Source organism: Mustela erminea, chromosome 3 (assembly GCF_009829155.1).
Source record: "Mustela erminea isolate mMusErm1 chromosome 3, mMusErm1.Pri, whole genome shotgun sequence".
In the NCBI taxonomy this organism is placed as follows: Eukaryota; Metazoa; Chordata; class Mammalia; order Carnivora; family Mustelidae; genus Mustela; species Mustela erminea.
The window spans coordinates 87,749,562-87,762,808 of NC_045616.1; the positions used below are offsets into that span (position 1 = coordinate 87,749,562).

The window sequence follows — 13,247 nt, forward strand, 5'->3', positions numbered from 1 at the left end:
GTTTCAAAGCTTCGAACTGGTCAGACAACTTTGGGACACCTGGGAGCAGGAGCCAAGGAAGCAGAGCAGGAGCTAAGCAGACGCTAGGCAGCAGGAGCTAGGGGAAGAGTTGGAGGCTGGACAGGCGGACGGATCCACAGCTGTAGCATGAAGCTGCTGCCCAGCTGGAGAGCCCGGCTGCCTGAGGGCCTGTGGAGCAGGGCCTGGCCATGGGCGCAACAACCCAGAAGTAGGTGGGCCTGGGGGGCTGGACCTGGGGCAGCACAGTGGGGAGCAGAACCAGGAAACTTAGGCCCAATCCTCACCAGCTAAGGAGCTCCTCCAGCTCCTCAGACCCTCCCCAAGTCCCTTCAGCCAGCTCCGGCCCTCATGGCCAGGCCAGTGGGCCTGCCAGAAGGACAAGACAGGCTGAGTCCAGGGCAGGCTTCAGCGGCTGTGGTACAGGCACTCACATGGGGCCCAGTGCTTAGAAAGGTTTGGTTTGATTTGGTTTAATACTCTGCTGTATCAAAATTCATAATACTAAAAAAAAAAAAAAAAAAAATTCGTAATACTTTTTGAATGGGGGCCTCAAATTTTCTTTTCGCACTGGGTCCTGTAGGTTAGGCAGCCAGTCCTGACTTGGGAGGGCGGGGAGGGAGTCGTCCTGACACAGGGAACAGACAAGGCTGGGCCACCCTGGGCAGCTTCTCCTCCAGTGGCCCATCTGTTTTGTGCCTCTGTGACACTGAGGGGTATGTGGCCATATGGGAAAGGCAGCCCTTTACTGAATCCAATGGCTGATTTATAGCATGAACTCAGGAGTTCAGGTTAACCTGAGTTTTAGGAATGATGTTCTAAAATCTTGCTACTTACGTGACCTCGGTCAGATCACATCTCCGAGATCTGTTTCCTCAGCAGTAAAAGAGGTTAACGTCGCCAGTGCCTGGAGTTCAACCCGGGAATACATTTGGCAGGCAGTCATTCCTCATTAAGAAACGTGATTTTGATGATGATAATCATTAACTTGTTATTAAAAAGTGAGGAAGAGTCTCATTCAGAGTGTGACTTATTAAGGTTACTACCATTCTCTTCCCTGTCACCTGGGGCTTGGTGAACTGTCCGCTCCTCATCTGCACCCTGGCCCCCTCTTGGAAACAACAGGTCCCACGCCCAGGCTCAGGTGCTGGCAGGGAAGGGTGCATGCTCAGGAGAGAAATGTGACCGAGGCTTGGGTGGCCTTTACCACTAGGGCTGGAGTTAATACTTATCTCCGCTCAGGTCTGCCTTTCGCAATCAGAGCTGGGAATCTGGTTACAGATTTACTTGGAACAATGTCTGATGTGTGGACTAAAGTCCTCCTTGGCCTTTGTAAAGCCATCCCCTCTTTTCCTCAGGAACTGCTCACAGCTGTGCCCCAAAGATGAGGGCCCAGGAGAACCTGGAGGGCCGGACACAGGTGCTGGGGAACGGGTGGGAGCTGGGTGGGGGCAGGGTTGGGTGGGGGCTAGAGGGCCTGCTCATGCCTTCCGGGGAACTGATGAACTTCTGATGAACTTGATTGAGAGTGACTATCCCAAGCTGAAAGTAGTAGTTGGGGGATGGGGTGGGGGGGCAGTGAAGGTGCAGGAGTCATCAGCTTTGGGACGGGCTGACTCCAGCTGGTGGGCCAGCAGGGACCACCCACCCCACACCCAGGGCAACCCCAAAGATCTTCCAGTGGCAAGGGTGGGACCTGTTCACAGACTTCAGCCCTCTTGCCCCCTCTCCTTTTGGCTGTTGGGGCCTGCTGACTTAGGGGCCCATCCCCTTGGCTGGAATGCGCTGGTCCCAAGGACTCCAGGAGCCAGCACAGAGGACTTATCCCTGAACAAAGGAATGTGAGGAGGGAGCCAGGGGTAATCAGGCTGAGAGACAGCTGGGTGGATGAACCATGAGGGAGGGTGGGGCTCAAATGCCGTACTGAGCATCTGACAGGCCATTCAGGCCATCTGATTGATTCTGGGGCAGCATGAACCTGGCTGGTCCCTGTCACTCCACCCTGAATTACTTCTCTCTGCTGCCCTAGCATGAGTCCCTGGGCTCTGCAGGGAACTCCGAGAGGGATCCCACGGTGTCCCTGCCCAGAGAGCCCAAGTTTGACATGTTGTACAAGATCGAGGATGTGCCACCCTGGTACCTGTGTATTCTGCTGGGCTTCCAGGTGGGTTTCCCCACAGGGCCTCCCCACTCCCATTCTGCATGCTCCCCAGGATCCCAGCCCGCTTCCTGGCCAAGTTTATCTTGGGTAACAGAAAGAGAAACTTAAGGTCAACAGCTGTGACTGTCCCAAGCTGGCATGGGGAGGGGGTTTCTGATGGGGCCTGAGAGATCTTCCCTGGGAATATGTGTCACCTGACAGGCAGAATGTCAGTCACAGGGGAGAAGACCCACTCCACAGAAGCCACAGGAATATTTGAGGGTGAATTAGTACCCCAAAGAGAGAGGTGAACGGTAGCTCTCTGGGAATCCTTGTATGAGTCTTAGGCCCGGGTGAGCACCTTGCCAGGGGCAGTGTGGGTTCAGGCCCCCTGAGGCAGGTGTGAGGATCGCTGGGGTCTCCCTGGTTCCCAGGGAGCTGCCTCACGCACTCTCCCTGCACCTAGCATTACTTGACATGCTTCAGTGGCACCATTGCTGTGCCCTTCCTCCTGGCTGAGGCGCTGTGTGTGGGCCGGGACCAGCACATGGTCAGCCAGCTCATCGGGACGATCTTCACCTGCGTGGGCATCACCACCCTCATCCAGACCACACTGGGAATCCGGTGAGCTGCACTGCCCCCGCCCCACGCCCCACCGTGAAAACACACACAGCAGGAGCAGGTGGTTTCTCTTGAGGGCTCTTTTGGGGGCAGGGTGGGGGGCAAGAAAGCTGCTAAGTGCCCCCACATGCTCCTCCTATTCCCAAGCCACCCTTAGAGCGAGGCAGCTGGGATCCTACCTTGGGGCCCTAAGCTCCCCAAAGGCAAAGAGTTGGTGGGTTTAAAGGAATGTACCCTTAGCTGGGCTCTCCCTGTTAAGTCCTACTTTGGTAATGAGGACCACCCACTCCCAGCTTTTAGGTTCTTTGTGGGCCTCTTCAACGGCCCATCCTCCTGGGGGCCCCCTGTCCCCGAGCGCACAGCTCAAGGCCTGGGTGGCCAAAAGATGGTTGTGTGCTGGGAGGACGGAGGAAGTTTGAGTGGAACTTGGGCGCAAGAGCTGAGCTGTCTACTTCCTTGCACGTGGCTCCTCACAGTGCAGGAGCTGAGAAGGAAAGGGGGAAGGAAGCTTGTGGACCAGGGACTCCATTTGTTTTCTTCCTTGGGCCCCCAGAATTAATAGTCCTGCCTGGGGCTGCAGTGACTTCTCTCAGGTCTGCCCTGTCCCTTGTCCATCTGTGTCTCTGCTTCTGGGTGTGATTCTGTCTCCTTCTCTTGGCACCACTCTTTTTCCCCATCTCTCCTGTCTCTGTGTCCTTGCCCACCCCTGACCCCAACCCTGCCGCTCTGTGCCTCTCTGTCCAGGCTGCCGTTGTTCCAGGCCAGCGCCTTTGCATTTCTGGTCCCAGCCAAAGCCATCCTGGCCCTGGAGAGATGGAAATGCCCCCCGGAAGGTGGGCACACTTCTGGGGGCTGTGTTGGAAAGGAGAGGCCCAGGAGCACTGAGGTGCATTCATGGCAGCATCTTCTCTTTCTCTCTCTGTTCCCTGGCCATGTGTGTGTTCCTGTCTCTGCTCCCAGAGGATATCTACGGTAACTGGAGTCTTCCCCTGAATACCTCTCATATCTGGCACCCACGGATACGAGAGGTGGGTTTGCACCTGGGGTGGAAGAGACCTGGACCTGAGGAGGGGGCTAGATGGGAGAGGAGCCACTGCTGATTTGGAGGATTCAAGGTGGTGGTCCAGGAGCTTTCTTTTTTTTTATAATGTAGAGGTGATAGCCTCTATGTTATAGCTGGTCTTTGCTTTTCTAGGTCCAGGGTGCAATCATAGTGTCCAGCATGGTGGAGGTGGTGATCGGGCTGATGGGGCTGCCTGGGGCCCTGCTCAGCTACATAGGACCTCTCACGGTCACCCCCACTGTCTCCCTCATTGGCCTGTCTGTCTTCCAAGCTGCCGGTGACCGAGCTGGTTCCCACTGGGGCATCTCAGCTTGGTGAGCAGACACCAGGCCTGATCCTTGTCCAGCCTTAGCCCTTTCACCCTCTTCACGTCCTGTCCCTAGCCCAGCCTACCAGCCATCTTTCCTTTGTGCTTCTGCCCCCAGTTCCATTCTCCTGATCATCCTCTTCTCCCAGTACCTGCGTAACCTCACCTTCCTGCTGCCTATCTACCGCTGGGGCAAGGGCCTGACTCTCTTCCGCATCCAGATCTTCAAGATGTTTCCAGTGAGTGAGGAGATGACAGGCGGCTTGGGGCTGGGACTAGGGCAGGGGCTGGACTTGTGTCCGGGGCAAAGGTTGGGAGGCAGGTCCAGGACAGCAAAAGAGCTAGAGCCAGAGCACAGACAAGGTCCCAGTCAGGGGCCAGAGCAGGGATGGGGGCCCAGGCTTGAGCTAGGGCAGGGGCAGAGGCTAGGGTTGAGGTAGGGGCTGGTTACCCCTGGACCAAGACCTCCCAGGCCCTCAGTGCTCCTCTCACCCCACCCCACTTCAGATTGTGCTGGCCATCATGACCGTGTGGCTGCTCTGCTACATCCTGACCCTGACAAACGTGCTGCCCTCAGACCCCACCGCTTACGGCTTCCAGGCACGGACAGATGCACGAGGGGACATCATGGCTATTGCACCCTGGATCCGCATTCCCTACCCCTGTGAGCCACCCTACCTGGCCCCCTCTGCCTCCAGCTGAGACCATCTAAGGGGCCCCGGATGACACCAATCCAATTGACAACATAATGAGCATTAGGTGCACATTTCTAGTGTGCCAGAGTGTTTTCCTCAAAACCTCACTCCAGCTTCACGACTCTGAGGGATCCCAAATGAGCTCTCAGGACTCTAGCCCCCACCCCAGCTCGAGGTCCCTTCACCCCCCCCATCCCCCCACATACTGCCCAGTCCCCTCCCTGGCCCACCCAGTGGCACTGCATCCCCCGCTCCTATCTCCTCCTGATCCAGGTCAGTGGGGCCTGCCCACAGTGACTGCGGCTGCTGTCCTGGGAATGTTCAGTGCCACACTGGCAGGCATCATTGAGTCCATCGGAGATTACTATGCTTGTGCCCGCCTGGCGGGTGCCCCACCCCCTCCTGTACATGCCATCAACAGGTATGGCCACCTGCCCTCTCCCACATCTGATCTTCTCAGGGGCCACTCGGGAAGCAAATGGAGGGACATGGTGGGGACCCAAAAGTGTGGACTTCGTCAAGTACTAATACTTTCAAGATCTTGTTCTCCATACTTACAAAATGGGGATGCTCTCATCATTCAGTCCGAGTGCTTTGAGTCGCTGAGGTAATGAAGCCTAAGGGAAACTATTTGATAATCTTCAACGTGCCTGGCCCTTCATGTGCATTTTCCTATGCAGTCTACTAACTATTCTGAGACAGGTACCCTTATTATCCCCATTTTACAGACGAGGAAACAGAAGCCCAGAGTTGCCTAAGGGAGTTAAGTGCTAGGGCACTGGGACTAGTGCTTGGATGTGGACTCTTGGCTCCCAGACCTACTTCTGGCCTATAGTGGGGAGTACTACAGATAGTTGCAGCTTGTACTGTCCCCAAGAAGGCATGCAGCCCGCCCAGGGCGAGGGGAGGACACAAGCCCCCAACTCGCCCTTTCCTTACAGGGGTATCTTCACTGAAGGCATCTGCTGCATTATCGCAGGGCTGCTGGGCACAGGCAATGGGTCCACGTCATCCAGCCCCAACATTGGTGTTCTGGGGATTACCAAGGTGCCACAAGCCAGAGCCACACAAAGTGCCCCCCTGCCATTCCTTGTACTGCAGCCCCACCTGACCTATGAACCATCCAACCCCACAATGAGCCTGGGGCCCTTTCGTGCTCGCTTTTGTGACAGGTCCTGCCTGCCTTCCCTCCGCAAGCTCAGCCACCCAGGTCCATTCCAGGGCCTAACCCTACCCCCGGCTCCCATGCAGGTAGGCAGCCGGCGTGTGGTACAGTACGGTGCGGGAATCATGCTCGTCCTGGGCACAGTTGGCAAGTTCACCGCCCTTTTTGCTTCACTCCCTGACCCCATACTGGGGGGTATGTTCTGCACCCTTTTTGGTGAGTGGTGTGTAGCCAGTGGGTGGGGGTGGGAGGCGCTCCGCGGTGGAGGAGCCCACCCTGCTTGTGGGGCAGCTCCAGCAGTTATTCTGCGCCCTCAGGCATGATTACGGCTGTGGGGCTATCCAACTTGCAGTTTGTGGACATGAACTCCTCCCGCAACCTGTTCGTGCTCGGATTTTCTATGTTCTTTGGGCTCACGCTGCCCAATTACCTGGAGTCCAACCCTGGCACCATAAACACAGGTACCTCCACTAGTCAGAATGTCTGGGGGTGGGGGAGGTGTAGTGGGCTCTGGGCATGGGTCTTTCCCTCAAAGGCACCCTGCGACAGAGCCACAAATCCTGCCCAACCCTGGATGAAGGAGAAGCTGAGAAGTGAATGAGCAGGTGTCCTTTACTGAGACACTTTCTATGGACAGGCATGGAGCTTTACCTGTGCTCATTTAATATGTACAACAGTTCCTCAAGACAGATACTACTGTCCTGTCCACGTGACAGAGGAGGAAAGTGAGGCTCAGAGAAGTTAAATGATGTGTCTCAAGACGACTAACCTGGGATTATAGGTGTGAATGTTGGGATTTGTACCCTTTCATCTCCATGCCTGCTCAAAGAAGTCAACAAGCTGCACAACTGGGAGCAAAGTCCCTGAGCTCTGTCTCCAGAAGCCAAGATGCCCACTGGCCCTTGGCCTATTCCACAGGCATTCCTGAAGTGGACCAGATTCTGACTGTGCTGCTGACCACAGAGATGTTCGTGGGTGGGTGCCTCGCTTTCATACTGGACAACACAGTGCCAGGTATGGGTCAGCCCTGGGAGGGATATAGAAGACTAGGCTGGGCTCATCTGCACTCTAGCAGATGGCCCCACAACCACAAGTGTGGCCAGGACCCAGGCAATGAGGGCCCTGCAAGGAGAAGCAGGGCCACTTGGGCTGAAGAAACCACTGGCTGGACAGAGGCACAGACATGCTCTACAGGTCTTGAAGAGGGTGGGTCTAGGGGAGTCATTCCCCAGCCCTGTGAGTTGTTTCCTCTCCATTTCTTTTCTTTTCTTTTTTTTTTTTTTCTTTAAAGATTTTATCCATTTGACAGAGATCACAAGTAGGCAGAGAGAGAGGAGGAAGCAGGCTCCCTGCTGAGCAGAGAGCCCGATGCGGGACTCCATCCCAGGGTCCTGGGATCATGACCTGAGCCGAAGGCAGAGGCTTTAACCCACTGAGCCACCCAGGCGCCCCATTCTCTCCATTTCTTGATAGCCACCAGGGGAAGGGTGCCTTTGGGAGCCTTTGCTTTCTTCCATTAGGCCAGATACAAATGAAACATCAATCTGGGTGCCAAAACCCACTCCAAATATGCCAGCAACCCATCACGCTTGATTACTAGGAGAGCCCCAAACATTCTCTTTGGTATCAGGGTTTTCACAGGGATTGTGGAGGAAGGATACTTAGCGTGGGCCCCTGAGAACCTTCCGGCCAATGTTTAGATGTCCTGTAAAATATAAAAACCAAATGCCACCAATTGTATTAAGTAATGAATTTTCCGTGTTCTAATGAGTAACAAGCATAGTTAACATTTACCATTTACTATGGGTCAGGCATGAAACTATGTCTTGCTTCATTCTCAAAAACCATCCTGTTAGGCAGAAACTATCAACACCATTTCGCAAGGAAACAGAAGCACAGATGTTAAGTGACTCACCAACATTCACAATGTTTGCAGATTTAAAAGGTCGCAAATCTGAGATTCTAACAAAGTCTACTGGATGCAGTCTATGGCTTGTGTCCCAGCCACTGCACCATACTGCCTCTGTTGGAGGGTTTCAGGGGACCTGGAAGACCAGAGAAAGCTGTGGAGGCAGAGGTTAAAGACTGCATCAGTCCAGGGAGATGAGGCATGGGAGCAGCAGGATGATGGTCCTCCATCCCCTACCACTTACCGGCCTAAACACAGCTGCAGGGTTGAAGCATGGGCAGGAAGGGCCTAGGTGCCATGGCCCTTTTAGGGATTTTAGCATCAGATGATGTGATAACTCTTGGTAGCAGCTACCCCAAGGACTAATGGGAGGTACCTGCCCCTCCCCATTGAGAGAAAGCCAGGCTGCAGACCAGAGGTAAAGAAGTGGCAGCCTCAATGCCCAAGGAATATGGGGAGATGGAAGGCCTCAGGTGGACAGCTGTATACAACGGGGCTTGTGATCTGGATAGCTGGAATAAGCTACCCATTTGTTAACAGCCTCAGACTGCCTGAATTCCTCACATCCCCAACCTTCAACCCAACTGCCTATCAGCAACCATCTCTTCCAAGGATCATTATACATGTTGTGCTACATAATCCTCAGTAGTCCTTCAATGTGCATTGATGAAATCTGAAGCCCCCAGTGGTCAAATCACTTGCCTAAGGTCACGCAACCTGAATTCACACCCAGGTCTGGCTAAATCAGAATTCCTTAATTATGGAATCACATACTTTCTGCTATGTGATGGCATTTTGCTGATGGGCCGCTTTGCATTTGCTCCTTCCCCATCTATAGCCCAAACTTAGAAGAGCAAATTAGTTCAGCAAATGCTAGTGGGGCTAGTAGAACCCCCCTTCCTCTAGATTTACACTGCATCATTCTTCTTCCACCCCAGCCCTCTTGTGAAAACCTGAGACCTCAGGCACCCCTACCCTACCTCCTGAGGGAGCATTCCCCTAGATGTAAATAATCTTTTGTGTATCCATACTACCAACAAAGATTTTACTTGGCTTGACTCTGAGGTTTGTATTATAAAAATGAGTTTATTTTCCAAATATGGATATTGAATATTAATACTGATTATAGTGTTTCTCAATAGCCCTCCTTGACCCCAAAGCAGGCTGGGCGCTATTGTTCCACATCAGCTTAGCAAATACTAGCCCCATACTAGAGATGTTAAGTTGCCAATTAACCTTTCTGCCTGTTTCTTCATAAAAATATGTATAGTAGTGCCTATATACCTTCCACAGTTATGTTTTGAAGAAATGAGATGATGAAATTAAAGCATTTAGCACAGAGCCTGGCACACTACGGATACACAATAGATACTAATTAGAGGGCGCCTGGGTGGCTCAGTGGGTTAAGCCGCTGCCTTCGGCTCAGGTCATGATCTCAGGGTCCTGGGATCGAGTCCCGCATCGGGCTCTCTGCTCAGCAGGGAGCCTGCTTCCTCCTCTCTCTCTCTGCCTGCCTCTCTGCCTACTTGTAATCTCTCTCTGTCAAATAAATAAATAAATCTTTAAAAAAAAAAAAAAAGATACTAATTAGAATCAGTATTACCTTTAGGGTTTCCTAGAGTTCTGGCCAAGTTAAGAACTGAGAAATCATGGATTCAGTAACCTTCCAGTCCCAGAAAATACTTGAGAATGAAGACAATGGATTCCAGAAATCTGTCTCAGGACTAGGTTATGGAGGTATGGAGCGGAGGTAGTGGAGGGCTGCTGGCCCTGACAACCTCACTGTTCCATTTCAGGGAGCCCAGAAGAACGAGGTCTGATACAATGGAAAGCTGGGGCCCATGCCAACAGTGAGATGTCCACCAGCCTCAAGAGCTATGACTTCCCCATTGGGATGAACATTGTAAAAAGAATTGCCTTTCTGAAATACATTCCTATCTGCCCAGTCTTCAAAGGATTTTCTTCAAGGTCGAAAACCCAGCCTCCAGTTCCAGAAGACACTCCAGAAAATATACAAACTGGATCTGCATGCACTAAAGTCTGAAAAATTACTCCTAGTAAAGGTAGGATGTGTGTTAAGACTATCTTTTGTAGGAGGGTTAAAAAAAAAAAAAATCACAATATTTTTATACTTTAACCAAAGAAAAACAAAACTACTCAGCTTCTGTTTTTGTGACTTATTTGACTATCTTCAAGGGAAAGGTACACTGTAAAACGTCAATATACAGATTTCGAGTGCAATTCCTTAACCATTTCATAATGAGAGTAGAACTTTCCAACTGGTGTGGGTCACTAAGAGGTTACAAGTATGCTGACATATTGACCCTTTAGCTTTCTGGGTGTCTATGCAGGAAATGAGTCAACTTCAGCCCTAAACTCTAGCCCTAAACTCACACATAAACTCTAGCCACAGGCAGCCCCATCTGTGTACTCCAATATGCTAAAAACAAAATAGAACCCAAAAGCCCACAGCACTTTATGACATGAAATAGGTTGAGAAATACTGCACAAAACCAGGAAACTTCCTCTCATATATGCTGCCTTCAGTAGTGATAACATAAAAATCCCTAAAATCGTAACAGGATGACTTCCAATACCCTAAAACTATGCCACATGGGCGTGATGGGATGATCTGTCCAAAGTGCTTCAAAATGGAATAGTTGAAGCTCTCGAACTTTCCATCTCTACCTGTAATGCAGATGCCTGACTCTCCAGTTAAACAGCTAAGTAGTTTTTTTTTTTTTAAGATTTTATTTATTAATTTGACAGAGAGAGATCACAAGTAGGCAGAGAAGCAGGCAGAGAGAGAGGGAGAAGCAGGCTCCCTGCTGAGCAGAAAGCCCGATATGGGGCTCAATCCCAGGACCCTGGGATCATGACCTGAGCCGAAGGCAGAGGCTTTAACCCACTGAGCCACCCACACGCCCCAAACAGTAAGTAGCTTTAATGTGCAGTTTCCCTAAAAAGTCAAGAAAAGTTCCAACAGGGTGCCTGGGTGGCTCAGTGGGTTAAGCCCCTGCCTTTTTTTTTTTTTTTTAAGATTTTATTTATTTTATTTGGCAGGCAGAGATTACAAGTAGGAAGAGAGGCAGGCAGAGAGAGAGGAGGAACCAGGCTCCCTGCTGAGCAGGACCCTAGGATCATGACCAGAGCCGAAGGCAGAGGCTTTAACCCACTGAGCCACCCAGGCGCCCCAAGCCCCTGCCTTTGGCTCAGTTCATGATCTCAGGGTCCTGGAATCGAGCCCCACATCGGGTTCTCTGCTCAGCAGGGTGCCTGCTTCCCCCTCTCTCTGCCTGCCTGTCTGCCTACTTGTGATCTCTGTCAAATAAATAAATAAAATCTTAAAAAAAAAAAAAAAAAAAAAAAGAGCAGTTCCAACAAAATGAGAGCTAAGCCTACAACATGGCTTTCTTGTAAAAATAATCACTTAGGGGCACCTGGGTGGCTCAGTGGGTTAAAGCCTCTGCCTTCGGCTCAGGTAGTGATCCCAGGGTCGTGGGATCGAGCCCCGCATCAGGCTCTCTGCTCGGCGGGAAGCCTGCTTCCCCCCATCTCTCTGCCTACTTGTGATCTGTCAAATACAAAAATAAATGAATCTTAAAAAAAAAAAATCACTTAAACAGAACTTTCTATGTACCAGACACTCTTGTAAGTGCTTAATTAACTACAGAATCCTGAGACAGACACTGTCTGTCTCCATTTTATTTTTAAATTTTATTTTTTCAATAATTTTTTAAAAAAGATTTTAGGGGTGCCTGGGTGGTTCAGGTTAACCCTCTGGTTAACCCTCTGCTTTCGCCTCAGGTCATAATCTCAGGGTCCTGGGATCGAGCCCCACATCGGGCTCTCTGCTCAGTGGGGGAGCCTGCTCTCCCCCCAACCCACTGCCTGCTTCTCTGCCTACTTGTGACCTCTGTCAAAGAAATAGGTAGTCTTAAAAAAAAAAAAAAATAAAGTTAAAAAAAAAGATTTTATTTGAGAGAGAGAGAGTACAAGTAGGGGGAGGGGCAGAGAGAGAAACGGACTCCTCACTGGGCAGGGAGCCTGATTCGAGGCTCAATTCCAGGACCCCAAGATCATGACCTGAGCCAAAAACAGATAACCAACCAAGCCACCCAGGTGCCTCTTTATTTTTTTTTTTTAGTAATATCCACACCCAGCATGGAGCTCAAACTCACAACCCTTTTAAAAAGGTGGAAACTAAGGCACAGACAGGTTAAGTGACTTGTCCATGATCTCTGGATTCATATCCAGAAGTCTGGCTAGTCTGTGCTCTTAACCATTAGGTTACAATGCCTCTCTAATTTAAGTTCAGAATCTCCAATTACACTACACTATGGCAATTTGGCACTATGTTTAAATGAACTCATTTGCCCCCGCCTGAGCTTAGAGAGAGAGAATCTGTAAGCCTTATACATTTGGCAGCCGGCTGTGTCACTTGCGGTACTTAGCTATTAAAGACAGAGGGGACTGGCTGTATCATGGCTCCAAAAACTTTGTTTCAGAGTTTCTTAAAGACCTACCTATTTTGGGGTGCCTGGCTGGCTCTGTCAGAATATGTAACTCTTTGATCTCAGGGTTGTCAGTTTGAGCCCATGGGGATCAAGAATCTCATACTCTACTGACTAAGCCAGACAGGCACCCCAAAATTACTAAAAACAAAAAACCTACCTGTTTAGTTTATTTCTTTTAAGGGAGCTACTAAAAAACACTAGGGCACCTGGAAAACCAAAGGACCACCCCCCCACCTTTCCCTGGAGAATGTGAGTCAGAACAGACTACATGGCCTTTTTAATTTTGGGCCCAACAAACTCAAGAAAAGCACAGAGGGCATTATCAACAACTAAGTAGGACCATGGAGCAGAATTGTATGGCAGAACCAGAGAACTGGTAGATGGCTGACAGCCTATCCCAAAATAAAGATTAGCCACAAACATTATAAATAAGCTTGTGAGGGGAAAACAGGGATGGTCCAGGTAATCAAAATAGCAAACCAGTTCAATCGGACCAGCAATGGCTTGTGACAGGCAGAAGCCAAAGGTGATTATACTAGAGTAAGTTTACTATTATACTGGTCAGTCAAAAAGTTTCTTAACATGGGTATCTACAACTGCCCTGACACTGACTGCAGCCCGAAGCAATCAAGGTGGGTTACAGAAGGGGATGCAGGCTTTATTTTACTACTGTATTTTGGACAGATACACGCATAAGGACACACCTGACATTCTGGAATCGAATAAAGCCTGCTCTCAGCAAATCTTGCCAGCAGGGTTGTCCTGAAGTACTGAGCCCACACTAAAGTGAGTATCAATCACCACAGGAGAGT

At 50.8% G+C, this 13,247-nt stretch overlaps 1 protein-coding gene across 7 annotated transcripts in view; it reads left to right on the forward strand.

Annotated features, from left to right (window-relative positions):
* The window catches only part of SLC23A1 (solute carrier family 23 member 1), a 14,819-nt gene continuing 1,572 nt past the window's right edge, over window positions 1-13,247 (forward strand). The window contains exons 1-15 of one of the 7 annotated variants that reach the window (XR_004284045.1): window positions 2-229; window positions 1,377-1,438; window positions 2,048-2,182; window positions 2,625-2,782; window positions 3,524-3,612; window positions 3,740-3,807; window positions 3,975-4,156; window positions 4,268-4,388; window positions 4,657-4,813; window positions 5,118-5,265; window positions 5,786-6,225; window positions 6,327-6,470; window positions 6,928-7,023; window positions 9,715-9,981; window positions 13,120-13,221. Coding sequence is in view for 6 of the 7 variants with exons in the window: in XM_032336557.1 (XP_032192448.1) it covers window positions 148-229; window positions 1,377-1,438; window positions 2,048-2,182; window positions 2,625-2,782; window positions 3,524-3,612; window positions 3,740-3,807; window positions 3,975-4,156; window positions 4,268-4,388; window positions 4,657-4,813; window positions 5,118-5,265; window positions 5,786-6,225; window positions 6,327-6,470; window positions 6,928-7,298 (2,157 nt within the window). In the remaining variant the exon portion in view is untranslated. Of the gene's footprint in view, window positions 234-1,376; window positions 1,439-2,047; window positions 2,183-2,624; window positions 2,783-3,523; window positions 3,613-3,739; window positions 3,808-3,974; window positions 4,157-4,267; window positions 4,389-4,656; window positions 4,814-5,117; window positions 5,266-5,785; window positions 6,226-6,326; window positions 6,471-6,838; window positions 7,316-9,714; window positions 9,982-13,119; window positions 13,222-13,247 lie in introns of those variants that run through there. The other 6 variants (XM_032336561.1, XM_032336560.1, XM_032336558.1 and 3 more) reach the window with 6 other exon arrangements.